The sequence below is a fragment of the Natrix helvetica genome, assembly GCF_964273705.1.
Source record: "Natrix helvetica genome assembly, chromosome: 3".
Lineage (NCBI taxonomy): Eukaryota > Metazoa > Chordata > Lepidosauria > Squamata > Natricidae > Natrix > Natrix helvetica.
The window spans coordinates 103,585,630-103,609,376 of NC_138549.1; the positions used below are offsets into that span (position 1 = coordinate 103,585,630).

The following is a 23,747-nucleotide window of genomic DNA, read 5'->3' on the forward strand; positions in this document are numbered from 1 at the left end:
TCTAGAAAGGAGCAAGATCAAGCAGCATGCAAAGCGGCATGGCAGATCATCTTCATCCCGATTCAAGGCAGTCAACATTCCAAGGTTAAAGAAAGGCAGCAGGCACAGGCAGGAAGTAGATAGAATCTATCCCACTCAAATATCCAAGATCGGAATCAAGCAGGCAATGGTTCTCCCCCCACCCCCACCCCTGTGACACTCTATGGAAGCATTAATTGGACTTTGAAGAAGTGGAGTAGAAAGAGCTGTTTACATTTTTGAATTTTTTTGTTGAAGAATCATCTTGAAAATGCAACTGATAACCAAGAAGACAAACAAAAGAATTATTGAACAAATCAATTCAGAGTTTTCACTCGAAGTGCACATGACCAGGTTCAAATTATTATACTTTGCACATATTATTCGGTGGACAAGCTCTCTGATGAAATCTATAATAATTTCAATGGTGAAAGGACAGGGAAGATGAGCAGTAACAAACTGGATCAATTACAGCAGCAATGAATGCACTACTGGAAGTCCTATAGACCAAGTTGAGACAGATCCACCTGGAGAAAAACTATGTGATCACTGAGAATCAACACTAATTTGACAGGACATAATCAAGTCTCAAAACCTCACCGGTGCCCTATTCCTTTTTTGTAGCCTAAGCTTCCTTTATCTTTGTATCCTAGAAAAAGTGGGATGCCGTCTAGTCTTTCCTTATCACTATCATCAGAGCCAAAAACATAGAAGATACAGTGAATATATGCAATAAAGTATCTACTGAAGCTTTCTTTATATGTCACCTTCGCTAGTTATACTAATATCATTCAAAATGTTACAGCATTTTCATCCACACAACAAATGCTAGTGGTCATAAACATGTATAAAATCTTGGGTAAAACTCTATTCTATCAGATTTCTATAGACTATACTATAGACTTCCAGTTGGAGATGTTATGGCAGGTCAGTCATCCTAGAGGACTGTCAAAGTAGGATAGTAGACTAGACTAATTTCTTTAGTGGTGTAACTAAACTACGAGATGTAAAATCTGAATTTAGCTCCCTAAAAATTACAGTCTACAAATGTTCTATTTCAGTACCCATTTTATATCACATTATTGACAATTGCAGACTAGACTTGTTTCTGTCTCTCAACTGTTAACATAATTATCCAAGCTGCACCTTAACAAAATATAACCTAGTAGTTTTGCCTCCAACTTTTAAAACTCTCTCCAGTTGTGCTTCCAAACTTCCAGCTGTTAACACTCCCAAATCCAGTCCCTTCCCATGTTTCGATCCATATTTTTAGCAACAGAAACAAATAAAATATTATTAAAAATGGCATACAATCTTCAAAGTTCAGGTTTTTACAATGCAGTTAGCAGATCCAGACAGGAAAATAATAATTTGAGTCTGGGCTTGGTCTCCCTATATTCAACTCTTATATAGGATCTGATATTTTATACATGCTCAGAGGCATTTTTGTATTGTATGATTTTCATACCAACAAAACTATGGGTTTTTTTTTAACAAACATGAAGTGTTAATGCCACATTATAATGCCTTGGTAAGGCCACACTTGGAATACTGCATCCAGTTTTGGTCACCACTATCTAAAAAAAGATGTGGATACTCTAGAAAGAGTGCAGAGAAGAGCAACAAAGATGATTAGGGGACTGGAGACTAAAACATATGAAGAACGGTTGCAGGAACTGGGTACATCTAGCTTAATGAAAAGAAGGACTAGGGGAGACATGATAGCAGTGCTCCAATATCTCAGGGGTTGCCACAAAGAATAGGAAGGAGAATAGTCAAGCTATTCTCCAAAGCACCTGGGGGCAGGACAAAAAGCAATGGGTGGAAACTAATCAAGGAGAGAAGTGACCTAGGAGAAATTTCCTGACAGTTAGAACAATTAATCAGTGGAACAACTTGCCTCCAGAAGTTGTGAATGTTCAAACACTGGAAGTTTTTAAGATGATGTTGGATAACCATTTGTCTGGAACAGTATAGGGTTTCTTGCCTAGGCAGCGGGTTGGACTAGAAGACTTACAAGGTCCCTTCCAACTCTGTTATTCTATTCTATCTAGAAATGGGTTCTCAGGGAATGGATCACTATAACTACACATTGGATTTTTATCTGTTCAGTGGTAATTACTCTAGATTCAGTGGTAATTGCTCTAGAATTAGTCAGGGTTTAATTGTTTTGAAAATATGGTATATCTTGGGCAAGGAACGACATTACAATTTTTAGTGCTATTACTGTCTAAAGGGATGGGCAACTATGGCCCCTTTATGACCTGTGGACTTCAATTGTCAAAATTACAGCATGGCTGGCTCAGGAATTCTGGGAATTGAAGTCCACAGGTCGTAAAGGGGCCATAGTTACCCACCCCGGGTCGACATCTATCCTAGTGACACAGTCAGTCCTAATTAGAAGCCCCAAGAAGCTTACTATTTTCATATTATGAGAACGCAAGGCAATTAAAGAAACATAAGCTTCAAGGTATGGTGTTTTATCCTTGTGGGAAAATTGGACTTTTATACACATTCTTTTAATCTTCCCAAAGTTCATGTTTTTCAGATGTTTTGGGCTACTACTCCTTTCAATACCACCCTTAGCCATGCTAAATAGTAACCCTTATGTGGACTGCACCAACTTGGAAGAGGCTGCTTTCCGATCATGTGAGAACTTGAACTACTACAAGAGGAAGCATTTCATGTGCATTTTTGAACCATTAAAAAAAAACAATCCATATTACAGACATCTGATGATGAATAGACCCATGAAAAACGGGTGGGAGCGAAGCCAACATTTTGGCTATCTAGCAGACTTTTCCCTCATTCAAACAGCTATAATCTTTTTCTAAAATTCTTTTCTAATATTATCAACATCCCATCCAGTTTTAGTGTGTCTTCATTGTTTTGCCAAACCACAATTTTTCTTTCTTTTTTAATCAACGAGGCAGTTTTTTTTTTAAAAAGAGTAGGATTCCTGAGCTTTTTGCGGTTTTGAAAGAGAAACATAGAGGCAGAGTATGATACCCACCACCAAATGTAGCTTATCATGAAACTACACCACTTGCAGGTCCCTTTTTCCTTACTATTAAAGGAACATGAGCCTTTTAGATCTGGCCATTCTAGTGAGGCAGAGGAATTCTAATGTTTAAAATTTCCCAGCGCTAGAGTGTAATTTCCATTTGCATTTCTTGTCTTCATTCAAAAGAATGCAATTTGGTAAGGAATATACCAGGAAAGGCAAATTGAAAGTGTATGGGGGGGGGTGTTTGTCAATAAATTCTTAACAAATGATTTTGGTGCCAAATCATTTTACCCTTTAAATCCATTTGCTATATTGATATAATGTGCACTAGTGGTGGGATTCAAATTTTTTTACTAGTGGTTCTGTGGCCGTGGCTTGGTGGGCATGGCAGGGGAAGGATACTATAAAATATTTCCCTCCCCACTCCAGGCGAAGGTTACTGCAAAATCCCCATTCCCTCCTGATCAGCTGGGACTCGGGAGGCAGAGAATAGATGGAGACAGGCCAGTCAGAGGTGGTATTTACCAGTTCTCCGAACTACTCAAAATTTCTGCTACCTGTTTTTCAGAACTGGTCAGAACCTGCTGAATACCACCTCTGATGTGCACTATCCCAAAATCCAAATTAACTAAACATGGAAAAGGAATTATTGGTTCTTATCAAATAAGAGGGATATAGACAAAATATGCAGGGGAGGAAAACAAACTAATGTCTGAACTTATGGTGTTTCTTCCAATTTATTGTGCTTTAACTGTGTCTAACAAGAAAATACAAGATAAACCACAAGATAGATTGAGAGCCGGATAATTTAGGTAAAACATTATCCAAAGGGTTTTCACATTGTATCCACCCATTAGCAAATTATTCCTCTTCACATATTCTTGGAATATGTAATTTATGGACACACTGAGGAAAGCTTCTTTAAATATTTCTGTTCTCTTATGGTTAAAAATATTTTCCCTTTCCTTGGTTTTCTTACAACTCTTTCTTATAAGCCTATTGGAACCTCCTCTGCATTATTCTTCAGCAACACAAGGCTTCCAGATGTGGTAAATTATTATTTCATTATCTCCAGTCAGTTTGGGGAAGTCTGGTCCATATGTTTACTTGGAGGAAATTGCACTGTGGGACTTTACTTAGGAACATGCCTTTGTAAGATTGAAAATGATTGTGGTTTTGAGTGGGATACTGACCCCTCTCCAGTAATTCCAACGGATTCTCTGTTAAAGTGATGACTGGGTTTTAAGTGCCTTTAAATGAGTATGTAATAGATACGATGTCCCACATAACTGTATCTCCAAGTATAGCACTAAGGCTAAGTTATTTTCCAAGAACATGAATGCATGGAGGAGAGGGAATCTAATAAAGGAGATTATTTGTCCTCTTGAGTTTTGCAGCTTGGTGCCTAGACGTTTTATTACCAAACTAGGTAATATCTTCAGCAGGGTTTGGGGTGATGTGTCTTGTTCGTTTATATAGGTCCTGGGTGGTCGGGTGGTCTTGTGACTAGTTGCATCACAGGACTGATTGAATCACAAGACTGGCGAGAATATTTGTAGCTCAGGATTTAAATGAGTGTTCTTTGAGCTCGGTTGTGACTAGTTACCTAATTTGGATAATGAAACATTTGCAAGAAAACAACCAAGCTCAGAGAACACCAAGGATTCACTTTCTCTCAGCCCAACCCACCTCACAGGGTTGTTTTTCTGGGGAAAATAGGAGAGGATGTTGTGGCTCACCGGCAGCCAGCAGAGCTGGCAGCAGAGTCAGACAGTAAGGAGGTTGGGGAGGAATATGGGCCAGTCCTGGAGGCTGAGGAAAGCTCAGATGAGGGCTCTGTGTCAGAGGCAGAGAGGGAGCTAGATAGCAGTGAGGCAGAGGAACAGCTGGAGCCTATTCCCAGTGTGCGCATATGCAGAGCTGCCAGAAGACAAGAACAACTAAGAAAGCAGGGTTGACTTGGGAGTAAAGCCCAAGTTGTTTGCCCCCCCCCCATAGGAAACAAAAGAGGAGCAAATGGAGAGTGGACTTTTGCAGGAAACAATTCGTTCCTTTGGTCATTTCAAGTCGAAAGTTCTGTTTGTGACTATAAGAGACTCTGTGCCAAGTGTTGCCTTGCCCTGCATTTGGGAACTAGTTATCTGGCAGCTCTCCAAGCGAGATAAGGTTCGTGTTGATCAATATTCCTCTGAAAGACTGTTTGCCAAGACTTACTGACTGTGAATGAAAGGAATTCACAGCCGTGTAAATAAAAGAGATTTTGCCAGGACCAAGACTCTGCTTCATGCTTTTTAAGGAAGCCTAGGTCAGAACAGAGGAAAGGAATACTAGGTATGTTCACTGCTTGAGTTATTTATAAAAATAATAAGGGTAGAACTTTAATTTCTTTAACAAAATTAAAGAAAGTAGAGAGAGCACCATATAACAATTTGTGAACTTTATACTGAAGCCTGCATAGATACTTAAACACATGCATACTTCCAGATCCCTCTCAAGAACATGCCACAAAATGGATTATCTATGCCATAGATTCTATGGTCTAGTCTTACAACACTGTTGCATTTGCTCACATTTGTCAGATACTTTCAACCAAGGAATTTAAATCAAGCCTTACAACGCCAAGCAAAATGGCAACTCAATGAAGTGTGAAAAACAGATCAATAGAGTTATATTTGTACCCAAGATATATTTGTTATAGGACAGATTCAGAAAGCAAAAGAACAGAACTATTACTTGGTTCTTGCTAAAACCGCTCTCATATATCATCCAAGATCTCCTTGTCCAACCTACAGGTGAGGCAATTTTCACAAGAGTGAAAATCAACCACAAGAGTGTCTACTAGAAGTTGTAAGAACAACAGAGACATTCTGGCAGAAGAGCTGGGGAAAATATGTTAGTTAAAAGAGATTATACTATCAACTTTATTTATTGACTGGTTTTATTTTTTTATCCCTCCTTTATTACTTTTATAAGTAATTCAAGGTGGCAAAGATACAAAATAGTCCTTCCTTCTCCTATTTGCCTCCCAAAGATGACCCTGTAAAGTGGATTGGGTTGAGAGTAAGCAACTGGAAGGCGTGACTAAAACTCATGGCTTCTAGGCCAGCACCTTAACCAGTATACCAAACTGTCTCTCATTATGTTCCATTATTAGACCAAGTGGATGAAAAAGAGGACTCCTGCTGACCAGATAAGAAAATTGTTTTCCAAAAGCCATGATAGATGGGGGAAAGGGGGCTTTTGACTTGTTGAAAGATAAAGTCTCACTGATGATGTTGGGTAATGAAAAATCTACAATCAAACAACCAAAGCTTCAGAAATCCACGAACCTCACTGCCAGAAGAGGCAGGAATGTGAAGAATCTGGAATTACAATTGGGGGTTTTGTCAATCCTTCCAGGTAAGGATTACAAGAGAGCTGTTGACAGTTAACAACTAAGTTTGGGTTTCTCAACTATGAACCTTGCTACCAATGTGGAAAAGTCCTGATGATGTAAAGGCTACACCTCATGAAATAAGAGATATCATTAACAAGCTCAGAGTTTTCTACTCCAATGCACAATTATTGAAAATCAAGAGGAAATCCTAATGCAGGAAAACAGATAACAAAAATTTCCTGGGTTGATCCACATGATCAGAACATAACCCTGGAAGTTGCAACTTGAACAACAGGAACAATTCAGGAGAAAGGGATGAGGTATGGTGTTTTCTTCTATGTTAAAAAAGCATGACTCAAAGCACAAATCTAGCGAAAGTATTTGGACAGGGGAAAAAGAGAAACAAAAATGATTACATCCTAAGAGTTTATTATTGATTGCCAGATCAACAGAAAATATAGGTAAGGCCTTCCTGCATCAGATGACATGCTTTAAAAAAAGCCATGCGAATGGGAGATTCAACTGTTCTGCCAGAGTGGAAATCAAACAACCAAGAAACCCAACACATTCCTGTCTACTCTTGCTAACAACTTCATTTGGCAGAAAATGGAATAAGCAAAAGGGCAATCTGCTATCTGACCTAATTTTTTTTTACAAACAAAGAGGAATTGGTTGAAGAAGTGAAGGTGACCACCAGTAGACTCTTGAGGGAGAATGAGCATGTTATCTTTGAATCGAAGAGAAGAATCAAACTTGTGTATCAGAATTTAAAGACTAGATCTTAATGAACTCCAGCAGAAGATAGGTCAACTGCTGAAATTTGAAAGGAGAGACATGTCTAGAAAGGATGAGAAATCCCATTAAATGCTGAAGATATAGCTTTCTAAAAGGTTGCCAAGGAAAAGGGACTTGTATAGTGATGTGCAATCAAAAAAATGATATAAGGCAGTTGTCAAAAACTATTGATTATATTACAGTGGCTAAAGCAGTGATGGCTAACCTTTTTGTTGTCACATGCTGAAAGCGCCCTGCCCCCTATAAACGTGCGTGTGTGTGTGCACACTCCCTATGCTCCCACCACCACCTGCACATGTAAATGCTCCCCCCTGTGCTCCCCCCGTGCATGCACACGCCACCACTCCACCCCCCGTTTTGGACCTAGTAGGCTTCCCTGCAGCCCCGAGAGCAAAATCAGCCACAGGGGACCCACACCGCACCACCACTCCCTTGTGCCCTGTTTTGGGCCTAGTAAGCCTCCCTGCAGCCTCCTAAGAGCAAAAATGGGCCACGGGGGGCCCTACACCCCTTCACCCTGTGCATGTCCTGCACATGTGCCCCATCCTCATGCATGCGCAACAGAGACCCAAAAATCAGCTGGCCAGCAGGAGGCGTGTGCATGTGCGGTGGTGCTGAGCTGGGGCGACGGCGTGTGTGCCCATAGAGAGGGCTCTGCATGCCACCTGTGGCACGCATGCCATAGGTTTGCCACCTAAGTGTGAAATGAGCCAAGACTTGTGAAAAATGTACCCCCCAAAATGTAAAAGGCTTTTTTTAGTTCTATCAGAAATAAAATTGAGGTCTGTTGTGAGAAAAAAGAATTGGTAATATAGAGTAAGGAGGCAAAATACCTTATTTTACATCTGTCTTCTCTCAGAAGGGAAACAAAGCCCTAACTTTTCAATATGGCACTCGGGCCTCAAATCCAGGCTGTCAGCTTTCTGACAAGCTCAGTGTCTTTAACTGCTGAGCCACAGTAGCCCCAAGTCCTTTAGCTTCACATTCGCAGGACCAGACTAGGGAAGTGAAAGAACCAGCAAAGGGAATCACATAATTTTTAACAGCAGTTTATAGCTTATTACTTATTTATTTGAATCTTTATTATTTTTACAAATCACTCAAAGCAGCGAACATATCCAATACTTCTTCCTCCTCTACAAAGCAGGGTTTCAGAAAAGCAGAGGGAAGCAAACGTTGTCCCTACTCTTAAAAAATGGAGAAGCATAACCTGAGAAGTTACAGTCCTGACATTCATACAAGCAAAGTCTCCAATATATTTGTGAATGCTTGGAGAAGAATCTTTCAGAGTGAGGCGGGTGACATATAAACTTAATAAATACATACAAAAGAACAAACAACAAGACCTAGCACAGATTTGTCCCAAATAAAAAATCCTGTCTCTCCAAATATTTGGTAATTTTACTTTTAATAGCAATTTCCACTATCTTCCCTGGAAGATACTGTATGTTAAGCTGACAGACCTATAACGTTCTGGATTTCTCAGAAAGCCCTTCTTAAAAACTGGAGTTATGTTAGTCATCTTCCAGTCTTCAACTACTGAAGCCAAGAGTCAAGACAGGTTATATATTTTATTTAAGAAGTCCACAATCTCAGGTTTAAGCTCCTTAATATTTTATTAAATGACCAAAAAGCAGAACTTTCTGTGTTATGATTCCCTCCCTATAAAACATCATCCTTACAGAGATAAGGTAAAGGTAAAGGTTTTCCACACACATATGTGCTAGTCGTTCCTGACAGGGGCGGTGCTCATCTCCGTTTCAAAGCCGAAAAGCCAGCGCTATCCGAAGACATCTCCATGGTCATGTGGCTGACATGACTAAATGCCAAAGATGCATGGAATGCTGTTACCTTCCCACCAAAGTGGTTCCTATTTTTCTACTTGCATTTTTATATGCTTTCGAGCTAGATTGGCAGAAGCTGGGACAAGTAACGTGAGCTCACTTTGTTACATGGCACTAGGGATTCGAACCACCAATCTGCCGACCTTTCTGATTGACAAGTTCAGTGTCTTAGCCACTGAGCCACCACGTCCCTTGCCGAGATAAGATTGGCCCCTAATTTGACATTCTTTCGCAAGGTCCTGAAGATATGGTTCTGCCCAGAATAACATGGAGCCTATCTCGTGGCTGGTCTGATGGTTGTCGCCGATCAGTTATTGGTTTTTGTACTGGAGTTTTATCTTTTGTAAGCCACCCAGAGTCACTGGGAATGAGTTGGGTAGCTATATAAATTCTCTAAATAAATAAATCTGTGTATTCCCCAGGACTTGATGCCCTCATGGCCTGAAAAATCCTGTGGATATAATGTACTTTGAACTAAGCAAAATGAAATAGCAGAATATAAGGCTTAGATTATATATGAAACTATTCTATGGAAGTAATTGTAAAGTTATTAGAAAGAATAATCATATAAAACTACAAAGCACTCTTATAATTTCTGACATACAGGTGAAAACTAAACAGATGGAGGGGGCAGAGAGAGAGATTAAGTGCAATGCCCAGTGCTATTTGTCATTTTTATTAATGACCTGGAATGAAGTGATTAAGGGGATGAATATCAAATTTGCAGATGATTCAAACATAGGAGGAGTGGCTAGCACTTCAGAAGAGAAAGACAAGATTCAGACAGGCTTGGAACAATGGGCTAAAAGGATATGAGAGAGATACATGAAACCTTGCACCTGGGGAGAAAAACATGCAGGAAACAAATATTAGATGGAGAAGGCTTGGCTTTGCAGAAGTACAGGTGAAAAAGTTTTGGGTGCCTAATAAATCACAAGTTGAACATAAATTAGTGGTGTGATGCAGCTGCTAAAAGGCAGATGCTATTTTGAGATCTATTAACTGTATTAACAGGCACATAGAATCAAGATCACAGGAAGTACACTTGACACAATACACTGATCACATATTATTATTCTGCCTTAGCCAAGCCCCACTTGGAATACTGCAACTTTAAAAAGACACTGACAAATTGGAATAAGAGAGCCAGTTTGGTCTAGTGGTTAAGATGCTGGGTTTCCAGTCCAGCCTTGGGCATAAAGGCTGGCTGGTGACTTTGGGCAAGTCACTCTCTCTCAATCCAACCCACCTCATGGTTTGTTGTAGGGAAAATAGGAGGAAGGAGTATTAAGTATATTTGCCGCCATGGGTTATTTATAAACAGTAATAAAGGCAGGATAAAAATAAAATAATAATCAAATCCAGTCTAAACATCTGTCTGACTGTGCAACCTACCACCACAATAAGTTCAGAGAAAAGACTATTAATATTTCGAGAAGATTGGGAGAAAAGTTCTATCAAGAATGATTTTTAAAACTGCATATATTTTGCCTGCAGAAGAACAAACTGAGATGCAATGTAATTCATTATTAACTAAAATGTTTAGAGAAGTAAAAGGAAAGAGTAAAATGTATCTATCATTTACCTCTATAAGTTAATAGCATCTGTTAGTGGCTTCCCTAAAGAATTTTGGGGCTAAATGCAATTTGAAGTTCAGATAATCCAGCATCATGCAATCCCAGGTGCATTTACTCCATGTCATCTTCATGTATATATTCAGTAATTAATTGCGTAACACAAGTCATATAACAATATCATAGCTTCTGACCCTAACAAAATGCATGGGGGGGGGGGAATTATCTTGTCAAAGGCATCCATAAAAAGGAATCAGTTTATGTAATGCAACCAGATGGCTTAAGCAAATGACTCACCTCCCAGAATCCTAGGAGAAGTTTCTGTTAAACCAGCCATGAGTCATATACCATGCTAGGGATAAAGTGACCCCCTCCCACGCAAATACTAACTATTTTGCCTTTCCAGCAGGGAAGATTCCCTGGAAATCCCAAACAAGAGCTAGGTTGATTACCATATTCAATGCCCCATTAGGAAAGTTGACTTTCATTGAAAAGCTAAGGGTTGTCAGGCTTGGATAACTTTTGAAGGAATGACAAAGATGGAATTCCAAGCCTATAAACTAAGGAAACGAATGCAAGGCTGATAAAACTGTGGAAAGATCTTCGTTAATCTTCTTGCATTGCTGCCAGGAAAACTACACAGAAAAGTTGAGCATTTACCTTTATGTTTACCATCGAGTTTGTACCACTACAGATGAGAGGGTGAGTAGGCTGCACAGAAATCCTTGCCGACAAATCGCAAGGGAAAGATGAGCCTTACCAATGAAAACATATGTGCAAAGCAAAAGGAGATGAGGTTGTCCCTATTAGCTTTTCTCTGAATAGGCCATGGTTTTGTAGAGGCAGAAAGGATTCAGAATTTGGGAAGGAATCTTCCAAGGTACACCCCTGGCAACTAAAATGGTACAGCTCAAGAGAAGCACTGCCATTTGATTTGGCTGCCAGTGCTAACTCTTTAAGCAACCCTCTTCACTGACCTCGTTAATGTGATATTAGGCCAGGTAGAGAGATTATTAAGCCTGAGAGAGAATAAGACAGACTCCTGGTGCAATTCTGCTCAAATGGGCAGCAGAGCTGTCCTGCAGTGTCTCAGCCTCCTCCAGCCCGGTGCGTTCCTGAGCTGCAGTCCCAATACATTTGAGGGCACGACATTGGATAGCTATCCTATAAGAAAACCATTTGCCCTTCACTTACCTATATTCAGATCATCGTCACCAGAGAGACATTTCCTTCACTCACACTTTCAAATCTATTTATTTTTCCATCCCAAGCTAAGAATCAATTTTAGGGGAGCATTTGACCATGACAAACGACTTGAAGAGATCTGCTTAGAAAAAGAGTGGGGAGGGGAGAGGAATTGCTGGCTGATTCCCACAGCGGATGATATGTAGGCCTTCTTGTTACTCTGGGGATTAATTTTCAGCTGAATAAAAGCTCTGCACAGAAAGGATCAGCAATTTGCTTGCACATCCATCGGCATGCAGGAAAACAAACAAGCATCCAGGGCAACATGCTAGAGTTCCTCATTAAAGAGATTTATAAAGGCAGACTGTCTCAGCTGTGTGGCACATCATGCCACCTTCCTCTTCCCTTTCCCTCCCCCTCAAAAAAAAACAAGAAAGAAACACACAGATGGCTAAATATAGCATATCTCTGCATTGTCTTCAAGCTGCAATTGGCAGCCTTTAAATTACCAGAATGACAGAGCTTTTATTGGGAAAATGAAGCAGGGGTTGAGATCCACAGCTCCCTTCCCCTTTAAGGAACAGGAGAAGATGGAGGCCTTGACTATCTCGATTTATAAGATTTCTTTGTTTACTAGAGGAATATTTAAATTTTATAAATAGGAAGACTTACAAAGGCAAAGGCCCAGCTCTTCCTAACCAAATTTGGGAACAGCCATCTAGCCTTAGAACTGTCATTTCACATCATTGCATATCTACGTTCTGCTAAGCAGCCTCTTCCTTCACTCTTTTTTTTCTTAGCAGCTGTGAATTTCAGAGCTGGATTAATGTAGGTTGCATTTTGAAATGATCTATGATTTGGAATGATTTGTAAAGCGAAGATGTTTGATCTCAGACTGATTCAATCTCACTGATTCAATTATAAAAAATGATGCAGGCATAATGGGTTTTTTAAAAAATTCCTTAGCATTGCTATCATTTGTGTTTTTCCTTTTAAAGGGAAAAGAAGTACCATATCTCCAGCAGATCCAAGGCTGCTGTTACTATTTAAACTTCAAGCCATCCAATTATTCTCGGCTGGTAGTAATAAAGATAGCATTAAAGTACAAACTAACTCAGATTGAATACATCTTCAGTAACATAAAATTTTTCATAGTTATGTGAAAATAGATAATAAATGGTACTAATTTGTCTATCAAAATAGCAAATGCAAAGATTTGGGATAAGATACCATGCACAGGCTATTCTCTGCTATACTGTATATTATATAACTGCATTTATTTCTAAACCAGGCTTGTTTTGCTTTCAAGATGATGTAGAATTCTAAAATGCCATTTTAAAAAAGGTTACTCAGCAGAACGAACAGCCAACAATATAACCCAGTACGTACATTCAGGCATTTGTTTGCAACATCGGGTATGTTCCCAGTTATAGATTTTCCTTACCTTTATTTTCTGACTTTTTCATGCTCCCTTTCCTCTCCTTGCTGCAGTTCAGTTGGGGGAAAAAAGAAAAACCCAGCTGATTTCTAAAATGCTGACTTTTGATTTGTCATTCACAACCAGTCATAGGTCACAAAGGCTGTGTTTCTCCATCCAGGGTAGGGATGTGATGCTAATTTGTAGGGAGAGATGCACAGTCCTGGGTTATAGTTTGTATTATAGAGAATCAGACGAAGAATGGGATGCAAGAAGACATAACATATTTAATAAAATCTGGCATGGAACAGGATCTGGAGTCAAAGATGTTCTCAGTTCATTTCAATAGATGCTGTTTTGCTTGTTCCTTTAAGAAGAAAATGATAATTGGCTCATTTAGTTAATTTCAACAAAAACATCACATAAAGGAAAAGGAGCCCTAAGACTTTGCTGTGTCAAGATTGATCAAATTCTCACTTATGCTGAGTTATGATTTAGAAATCATGATGCTATTTTCAGTCATTTTCTAGTAAAACTATCCCAAAACATTTTAAAATTTACCTGAGCTTAAAAAATAACTAGTATGTTTAGCAACTATATGAAAGTATAGTCTAGCAGAGAGAAAAAAGTTACATTTGCTATGCATCTTCCTAAATCAGTAAAAAATTAAAGAATTTTGCAGCATTAAAGTGTTACATTTTTCTTGCTTATGGCAGGAAGAGCATACATTTCTAGAGAATTCTCTTCCTTGTTACATATGGGTATTCTTAATAAACCATAGATAGTCTGATAAATACTACAAAATGAAAGGGTTTTTTACATGGTGAAGAAATAAAATTCTTTCAGCTCCATTAAAAAAAATTGCAGCTACATAGCAGTACATACAAAGTCCTACTGACGTCAATTCTATTTGATTATATAAAGTTTCTAAGGTAAATTTGATTATTGTTTCTAAGGTTGATTGTATGAATATTTCCTTGCCATTCACATACTTTCACATCTTTGTCACTCACAGGTAGCCTTCGACTTACAACCAAAATTGAGCCTAAAATGTATGTTGCTAAGCGAGACAGTTAATTGAATTTCGCCTAATTTTACGACTTTTCTTGCCACAGTTAACTGCATCACTGAAGTTGTTAAGTTAGTAACACAGTTACTAACACAGAACACCACAACCGCTGGGGGTGGTATTCACTTACCTTCGCTACCAGTTCGCAATGTGAGCGGGTGCCCACCTCCGTGCACGCACAGGACCTTCCACGCATGTGCAGAGCATTAAAAACAGGACGTGATGATGAGGCAGAGCCTCCCACCGCCACCGCTATCAGTTCGCCCAAACTGGATAGAACCGGCTAAATAGCGCCACTTTGCAACTGTCATAAACATGAGCCAAGTTACCCTGCATCTGAATTTTGATTCCTTGACCATGAGGATGCTGCGATGGTCATAAAGTGTAAAGAACGATCATAAATCACTTTTTTCAGTGCTGCTATAACTTTGGTCACTAAATGAACGGTTGTAAGTCAAGGACTACCTGTGTTAGGAGATGTGTCTATTATAGTTTTAAAGCTGTATCTAGTAGAAAAATGAAGCTGGTATTAAGTCATGGTTTATTTCTATGACTAGAAAGCCAGGATTAACAAAATTTCCAAAAATAAAAACAACCTTTCTATTTTATTAGAGACAAATGGTGATATTCACTAGTCCTCAGACTTTCAGTAAGTCATGTAAAGGGAGCCAACTTTTAGCAAATGGGATGGCATGAATCTCCCCTTGGCAAGTGGTCACGTGTGTTACCTTGGCCGTAATTCTCCCAGCTAGATTATTTATGCTTTTTATCTTCCTTTACCCTCCTTGACTCTTGACCTTTTAGTTGTGTCATGCACATTTTTATAATTTCCAGACCTCTCAGCGAGGACATCCAATATTCAAGGCTTCACCAAGATATCTAAAATTTCTTATGTTAAAACAGGACTATTGAAAACTTAATATTTTATCCTTAGAATTTAAACTCAGTATTGTCAAGTGCAGATTTAATCCAACTTTTCAAATACAGTACTATATATTGATTTCCTTTTTTTCCCTTCCGTTTTTTGTGTTTGTGACGTGAGATAAATATAAATCTAATAAGAGAATGTAGCACCCCACGGACCGGATACGGACTGCGGGCCTTGAATTTGATTTTGAATTTTCCTGTATAAACTCAGCCTAATTTTCTACCATATTAAATAATTTTGAAAACCGGACCTGCTTTTCATTATATAGCCAGGGACAAGCAATCATTTTGTAGTATAGCAGTCCACACAAGTGGATTTTGAGAGCATGCCATGCAAGTTCTTATAAAATGGCTGACATGGTGGAGGAGACAGGACAAAACACATATTGATCAGAAGCAAAGTAACAAGGTTACTTTCTGTTGTCCCTCCAAGGAATCTAAAAATCTTTATTTATCCAGATTACTTTTGTTTTTGTTGTTTTAGGGCAGAAAATCACACTTCTAGAGATCAGGTATTGATTACCAGCTTCCCATCATTCTTGTTTTTCTAAGAATAGCCAGGAGGCTAACATAATGTCAAGAGGCATTCTTATAAACAAACACAGTGTTAGAGGTGAAGCATACTAAATTTCCATTTATTATTTTAGTTAGAAGTACTGAATCAAAATTGAAACTAAGTCAGGGCACAACTGGCCAATTGTGAAACAAAGGTTTGCAGGTATAATCTATGCATACAGGAATCACATTGCATGTTTTATTACACTCATCTATCCACATAATAGGAGCGTGTTGGTCTACTCTAGCGGTTAAGACAGTGGGCTTGTTGACTGGAAGGTTGTCAGACCCAAATAGTGACTGGTAGGGTGAGTTCCCATTCCTATCTCAGCTCCTGCCAACCTAGCAGTTCAAAAGCATGCAAATGCAAATAAATAGGTACCACTCATGTGGGAAAGTAACAGCATTCTATGCGCCTCAGCATATAGTCATGTCGGCCACAAGACCCATGGAAGCATCTTTGGACAAAGCTGGCTTCCTTAGCCAGAAAAAGGAGATGAGCACTGCCACCTAGAGTCAGACACAACTAGACAGGTGAAACCTTTACCTTATCTACACAATACACTTCTCACAGCATGGACTAAATTAAAGATAATTTATTACCACACAACAAATGCTAATACAGTGACTATATGGAATATTTGGTGGGAGTGGAGAAAAGGCTATGCAATGCAGAACTAAACTGCATCGCCCGTGATGTAATTCTAGACAAAGGTCTATTTACAACACTTCTCTAACCAAACAACATCTAAGTTCCAATATGATCTCATTATACAGTCATTATATAGCAATTGTTGAGTTTAGAAAACAGATCCAATTCACAGTAAGGTGCTGACATTGTGAGGTGAAAATGATTGTAAATTACAGAAGACAATAATTTGGGTGGAAAGATATCACAAAAACACAGTAGCATCTAAATATTCCATGTATAGAATGAATGTGTACAATTCAGAGCACCAACTAGGTATTTTAATCCTATAGCATATTTTGATGCATTTAATTACATAAACTTGCAGAAGATTCATAAAACAATATAATGTGTTCATAGATTACCCCTTTGCCATAAATATGAATTTTGGAGACTTATAGAGTCAGAAGAGTGCTTCTATTCTCCTCCAATATCTAAGTGTAAACGTTCTCCTTCAAGGGAAAGTCAACAGTGGATGACTTGATAGAAAATCCATGTACTTTGCTTGGAAGATAGATGTTTACTATTGCCTTCTTTCAGCAGGCTTTTCCAACTTCCCAAACTAGCCTACAGCCACATCATGTTGATCTCCTATCCAACCATTAAACAGGTCAGATTCTAGTTAGCTTTTCAAGATTAACAAAGGTCAGTTACATGCTGTCACAGCATCCAATGATATATGTACTGGACTCCCCTATTTCATTCTTCCAAATGAAAGTTATTTTATTACTTTGTAAGTTGGAGGATTTTTCTTCAAGCTATTATGATATACAGAATGACAATGGATGGAAATACAGAATCGGTTCAAATTAATAATCCACCCAAGATCAGAACTCTATCCATCCTTTCTTCAGAAAATCACAAATCCCTTGTGGCATTATCTGCTATTGTCACTATGTGCTTGGAGCAGAGAAAAAATGTGCATACCCAGCCCTACATTTAAGGTCCATGCTCATAATCAACTGACACTAATTAGACACCAAGCAGAAAAAAAGTTTGTGGCAGAGTAGAAAGCTAAACCAAATGGTTGCTTGGGGCTAAGATACAGTATGTGAATTCACCCATTATGACTTAGGGTTGGTTACATTGGAACCAAGCCATTATATCTTGATTTAGTGCAATGTATACACCCATCACAGAAACCAACTAAGAAAGCTTTCTCCAGAAACAGTAACTGAAATCTAGACTCTGGAAACTAGAGAGGATTTTATCATTTCTTCCTTGGTTACATTAGACATTGAGCAGAAGTAGGTTAGGAGAAAGTGAACCTTCCTTCTATAGTGAAAAGCTGTAGCTATAGTTGCCCATTTTACATCATAATGTACATAAAATATTCTTATTGTGCCAATGCTTTGTTATCTTCAAAAGAGTTAAGATATATATAATATTTAACATGGTTTCCTTTTCCTCTTAAATATGCTGGTTACATTGAAATCTATAAAACTGCAACAAGGGTGATGCTTTGAATTTCACTTATTGTTAGCATCAAGGAAGTACCAATAGTGAGAGTTAATGGAATTTGGTGGAAATGATTCAAGGTCTTTTAAAAGAATGCCAAAATACCTTTGAAAAGCTATATTTCCAAATATATACTGTGATCAGTAATTTGTTTTCTTAAGAAGTTCTAAAACCAGTCATGCTAAAATACGGTAGATAGGTTGCACCTACATATGTGGAATCTTCAATTAATGAATTGTCAGAGACATTGAAGCACTCAGAACAACCAATTTGTAAACTAGCACCAATCCAAACGGCATTCGATTTTTCATTACAAAGTAAAAACCTTGGGCTGGTTTCAGACATGTTCATTCTTCCATAATAACATGACAACAAGCATTGCCTCATATAAATGCTTATACATAATTAAAAAAATAAGAGTAAATGGCAATGCAGCAGGCAACGTTTTTAAAGATTCAACAGATAAAACAGATATAAAACAGATAAAAATCCAACAGTATGCTTGAGAGTTAAATGACAGTAATAAATGAAAGTATGGCGGTTGCAGTTATATGCTGAAGTAGCTATCAGCCAAAAGTAAGTCTTTGCTTTTGAAGTAGATCATATTACAAGTTTGACATATACATGACTCTTGCAGACTTCATGCACATTGTGCAATGAGCACAAGCTTCATAATTTAAATGTTTGAGAATACTCTACTGTGATGCAATGGGTCTTAATGTTTTGGCTTCTACTTCAATTGCTCTGTGAAAACAACGAATGCAACAGCGAGTAACTAACTTGCATTTGTACACTCACACATAAGTAATTGCTAGAGTACTTTTTTAAATCAAATTTTAACAAGTAACAAAATAGTGCATTGGTAACAATATCTGTGTGTAAAGTTTAAAAAGGCAAGTGGACCCATGCGTAACAATTTATGAGATCCACAGAACTCAAGAAGATTTGCTCCTGGGCAAATATGGACATAGGACGGCAGCCTGGTTCTCCCTCTTAGTGATTTTTGTAAGAAATAAATTTCTTACAAAAATGAAAACCAATTTCTTTCTATTGTCTTTTATAATGTAATAATGTATGTTCTTTAAAATGAGTGGTATATCATTACAAGGTCAATATGAAGATCTTCACAGGAAAAGCTACCAGATCTAGATTCAAAAATGTGCACTACTACTAGAAGGCAGCAAGGATTTGTAATTGTAATTTCTTCATCAGCTGATATCTAGTGATAATTTAATTATTGCAACCAAGCTCTGGTAGGCCTATTAAAAGGGTGCTAATCACTGACATAGATGGAACAAGTTTCCCAATCATGGAAAAATTGTAAGTGTACTTAAAAATATGCTTACAGTATATGATTTGGTTCATATCTTCATCCTAAACTTGTAAAGATATAAAAAAATGAACTGTGTAGTAGCATATCTTCCTGCATAAACTTTATGCAGAAAGGTCAAAAAATAACTACACAAAGTTCTTAAAGTTAACAGTTTGAAGTGTACTATACTAACACTGGAGCTTTGCCAATTCGATTTTGAAAATATTAATTGCAATTTCCATTCTCCACCCCCACCCCCAAGTATCAGGTAATGTATAGTGTATGTTTGTAGGAATGCAGAAAAAAATCGCATTATGTGTAGACGTTAATTCTATTGCATCAGAAAGCATAATTTTGATATCAAAAGCATCAAGAGAAAATAACAACCCCGTAAAAGACTGATTTGTTCAAATGCATTTCCACCTCACCTCATCCCTTTTCTACTGTATAAAATAAGGCAACTTGTGACAATTTAGCAAAGTTATGCTGTTTTTACATCTCCTATAGACCTTTTTAGGACTTAGCATGGGCCAACAAGGATCATTAGCACCATCTATCAAAAAAATAATGCTGAATCCTACAAATCCTGTAAAGATTCCTACAGCAACGCCCCAGTTTTCTCATATTCATTGCAGAGTAGAAATTGATCCCTTGAGAAAAGATCAGTTTGAACAAACACACCACAAGTTAAATATATCTGTTCAACTGTTGATTTAAAATCGGCTGGCAGGAATTTGGGCAATACTCACATTAACTGCACCATCGCAGCATATAAACTCAAGAAGAACATTGTAAAAGCAGAATGAATATTAAGGAATAGGTTCATAGTAGATCAGGGCTGTCAAACTCCTGGCCCATGGACCGGATGCGTCACACGCTGCCCATGCCCAGTTTAGCAAAGGGGGGGAAAGTCCCGATATGTCACGTGATGACACCATGACAACGTGAGTTTGACACCTGTAGTAGATAGATCTCCAAAGCTTTCTCTTAACTACAGTCTTAGTCAGATGCTGATGAAGCAATTAGCAAGGAAAAGAAGGAGATGCTGGAAATATAGGCAGTCAAGTCAGAAGTCTCCTTCTTGTTATTAAATTAAGTCATACTCTTGATATACATTTTTTTTGCCCATGTGACCAAGCATTGTCCATTGTTACCTGGACAATTCTAAAATGCAGACATAGAACTGCAAATATCTATTTCGCCACCTCTACAGCAATTGATTTTTCCTACTTATTACATCAACAACCAACCAGGTCTGACTTATGTTTGCCACATAATCATTTGCCTGGTTGATGGCTAATTGGCAAAAATTTACAGGAACAAAAAAAAAGAGATATTGCACTTTTAGTGACTGGTTGTACTATATCCGTGATGGTGAACCAATGGCACATGTGTCAGAAGTGGCACGCAGAGCCATCTCTCCGGACACACCAGCCATTGCCCGTTGCTCTTCCAGGTTCCAGCGCGCACATGCCAGCTGGTGTTCGCGTGCACGGGAGCACCGGACACTGGAAGAGCAGCTTCCTGGTGCGTATGCGCATGCCAGGAAGCTGAGCTTCCGGTTTCTGGTGTGCGCACACAATGTACACCAGAAACTGGAAGACATGCATGTCGGAAACTGGAAGCTCAGTTTCCCAGGGCGCACATGTGCGTCAGGAGACTGCTGTTCCAGTTTCCTGTGCTCCCGCACATGCGCGCTAAGGGGCTGCTCTTCCAGTTTCTGGTGCTCCCCTGTGCATGCTCCCATTTCAGCACTCGGTGCCAAAAAGGTTTGCCAACACTGTACTATATTATAAAATCCAAGTTTTAAAACTACTAACCATGTAGTGCAACTGTTCTTAGAACTAGAACAGGCCTGGTCTTCAACAAAGAAAGGCCTAAAGCCACTGAAATTTAAAAGTCTAATTTTATTATACAGCAGCATTTTATAACAGATATATATCTAAGTTTGTCTTCTTAGCAAATCGAGAGATTGAATTCGCCATGATTCTTCTCAGTTTTTAAAGTACAAAACATACATTATTTGACCTGCATAATGCATGTATTTTCCCACAGTGCTTATACCGCATTGAAGATACACCTAGAATACTGTGTGTTTCCATTTAAATGGAGTGTTAGATTAAGGATCCATGAAAATTGCACACTGAATACAGAGAAGATCTAAATGTAGCTGGAGAGACTGAACAATGGATTCTACAGAACTGCTCTGCCTCTGCATATCAATTACAATTACTTGAAGTCCATGCACAGGTATTTATATGCCAAGAAGTAGAATTCCATACGGAGTGATCATTGAAAGATGGAGTTCCACAACTATTCTCCAGTAGAATCATAGAGAATAGCTACTCTTTAAAAAAAAGAGCAGAGCACAGATACAGCACATCATAAACAAGATCAAAATCAACAACATAAAATTCTTATTCCCATTTTACAGATGCTTAGTTAGCTTCTTCTGCTTGGATTGGAGGAATCTTGTTAGACACCAAAGTATAAACATAAGGCCAGATTTTGTTGGTCTCTGTTCCAGAGAATGAGTGAAGAATCCCTCTGTTTCTGAAATAGAGATTAGACATTCGTGTTAGCAAATCAATAATTTTAAGGAAACCAGTATTGCAGGGTCTACTGGGTTCTTTAGTAAAAGCCAAAAGGATTGGGTAACAATATAAAACAGGACTGAATGTTTTATATTTGTCAGTGTGCATACCTTTACTGATAAGTAATTTTACTTATGACTTTAGGCAACTAGTTCTAAATTCCAGGAATCATAGCTATCAATAGAATGCCAATAAACAGACTCATTAAAAGGACATTTATTTAATAACCGAGTTGAAATTTGCTTTATTAAATAAACAGAAAAAAGTAGTATATGCATAAACATCTTTTTTATCAATTGGTCAACCAAACTTAAGTTTATTTTAATATGTAGTAATTGTAATATCTCTTTTCCCTTAGTTCATTGTCATATGCAGGTTATATCTAAGCCTAAGATCACACATCTCTCAGGATAATTTTAAAAACCGGTCCCTTTCCTGCAGCTTGATGCTTACAGACTGAGAAGCCATCAAAAACAGAATGAGAGAATAACTGATAGAAAAGAAGATGCATCAGTAAAAGGAATCTCATCTATTTTGACCCTGCCCCCTTGTTTCATTCTTTAGCCTTCTCTACCATATAGCAGTATCTTTATTCTGGTCATCAATCATCCTAAAATAGCACTCAATGATAAAACTACATGCAATCCCATTGTGATAGAAATGCAGTCTTATGCATTGTGAGAAATGTACAAGCCAAAATATAAAATCATGGTAAGGAAGGTGCACTATGGGGTTATGTTATTTAAACACCAACATATAAAACTATGGAATAAAGAAAAAAGCAATTAAAAATAGTTAACCAAATGTAAAATCACTACTCACTAAAAGCTGTAAGTAAAAGCGTGTTTAGTATTTATATTGTAACCTCACAATTGAATGTAAAATCAGGTAATACATGGAAAGGGATGGCACCAAGAGCTATGGTGGCGCAGGGGTTAGAATGTAGTATTGCAGGCTAACTCAGTGCTCACTGCCAGGAGTTCGATCCTGACTGGCTCAAGATTGACTCAGTCATCCATCCTTCCAAGGTTGATAAAAAGAGGAGCCAGGTTGTTGGGGGCACTATGCTGACTCGGTAAACTGCTTAGAGAGGGCTGTAAAGCACTACAAAATGATACATAAGTCTATTGCTAGTATCATTAAGAGGCTAAAGAATTAAAAATAACCAACAGAAAAAAATGTATGAGTATAGTCTTGGTCAATCTGTGTTTTAGTTGCATATGTTATGTCTGAATTCCTTATTGAAATTCCTTACAGATGATGATGATGAACCAAGCACTTGAAGCAGTGGTGAAATTCAATTTTTTTTACTACCATTCTGTGGGCATGGCTTGGTGGGTGTTGCAGGGGAAGGATACTGCAAAATCTCCATTCTGTCCCCACTCCTGGGGGAAGGATATTGCAAAATCTCCATTCCCACACCTCTCTGGAACCAGCCAGAGGTGGTATTTGCTGGTTCTCTGGACTACTCAAAATTTCCACTACCAGTTCTCCAAAACCAGTCAGAACCTGCTGAAATTCACTCCTGACCTGGAGGTTCAGAAATATTAATACAGTAAACAAAATTGCAAAGAATTAGAATGCATCAATTTGTGAAGAACTCTGAATAAAGTCTGACAACTGTTGTAAAGAAAGTGATACTGTCCCCCAGAAAATATGCCTGTGCACTAGTTTCTTGTTATTTACTAATTTATTGGTTCTATTATATTGGTCAAATCTGTTTTGCAAGTAATTTTGTTTCAGCAGAGAGTCAAGTTCGAACAATATGATTTATTGTGTAAGTTTAGCTTAGTGTTTAAGATATGAATAGTAATGATTTGAATAAATTCATAAAATCTTTACATTGGACAAGTAGTCATATTTCAAACCTTATTTTTTGTTTTTTAAAATTTCTATCTTTTTTCAGTTAGTTTTGCTTAATTTTTTTT

The 23,747-nt window shown here is 38.2% G+C and overlaps 2 protein-coding genes across 12 annotated transcripts in view; both read right to left on the reverse strand.

The window, feature by feature from the left end:
• DNAJC6 (DnaJ heat shock protein family (Hsp40) member C6) overlaps positions 1–13,577 on the reverse strand; it is a 74,340-nt gene extending 60,763 nt beyond the window's left edge. For 4 of the 7 annotated variants that reach the window (XM_081947227.1, XM_081947232.1, XM_081947226.1 and 1 more), the window contains exon 1: positions 13,244–13,577. Coding sequence is in view for 2 of the 7 variants with exons in the window: in XM_081947232.1 (XP_081803358.1) it covers positions 13,244–13,265 (22 nt within the window). In the remaining 5 variants the exon portion in view is untranslated. Of the gene's footprint in view, positions 1–11,274; positions 11,432–11,808; positions 12,163–13,243 lie in introns of those variants that run through there. The other 3 variants (XM_081947235.1, XM_081947234.1, XM_081947229.1) reach the window with 2 other exon arrangements.
• Positions 13,578–21,112: 7,535 nt separating this feature from the next.
• Positions 21,113–23,747, reverse strand: part of AK4 (adenylate kinase 4) — a 34,880-nt gene continuing 32,245 nt past the window's right edge. For all 5 annotated transcript variants that reach the window (XM_081947731.1, XM_081947730.1, XM_081947732.1 and 2 more), the window contains one exon: positions 21,113–21,778. In XM_081947731.1, the coding sequence (XP_081803857.1) occupies positions 21,664–21,778 (115 nt within the window). In that variant the 3' untranslated portion in view covers positions 21,113–21,663. The remainder of the gene's footprint in view (positions 21,779–23,747) is intronic.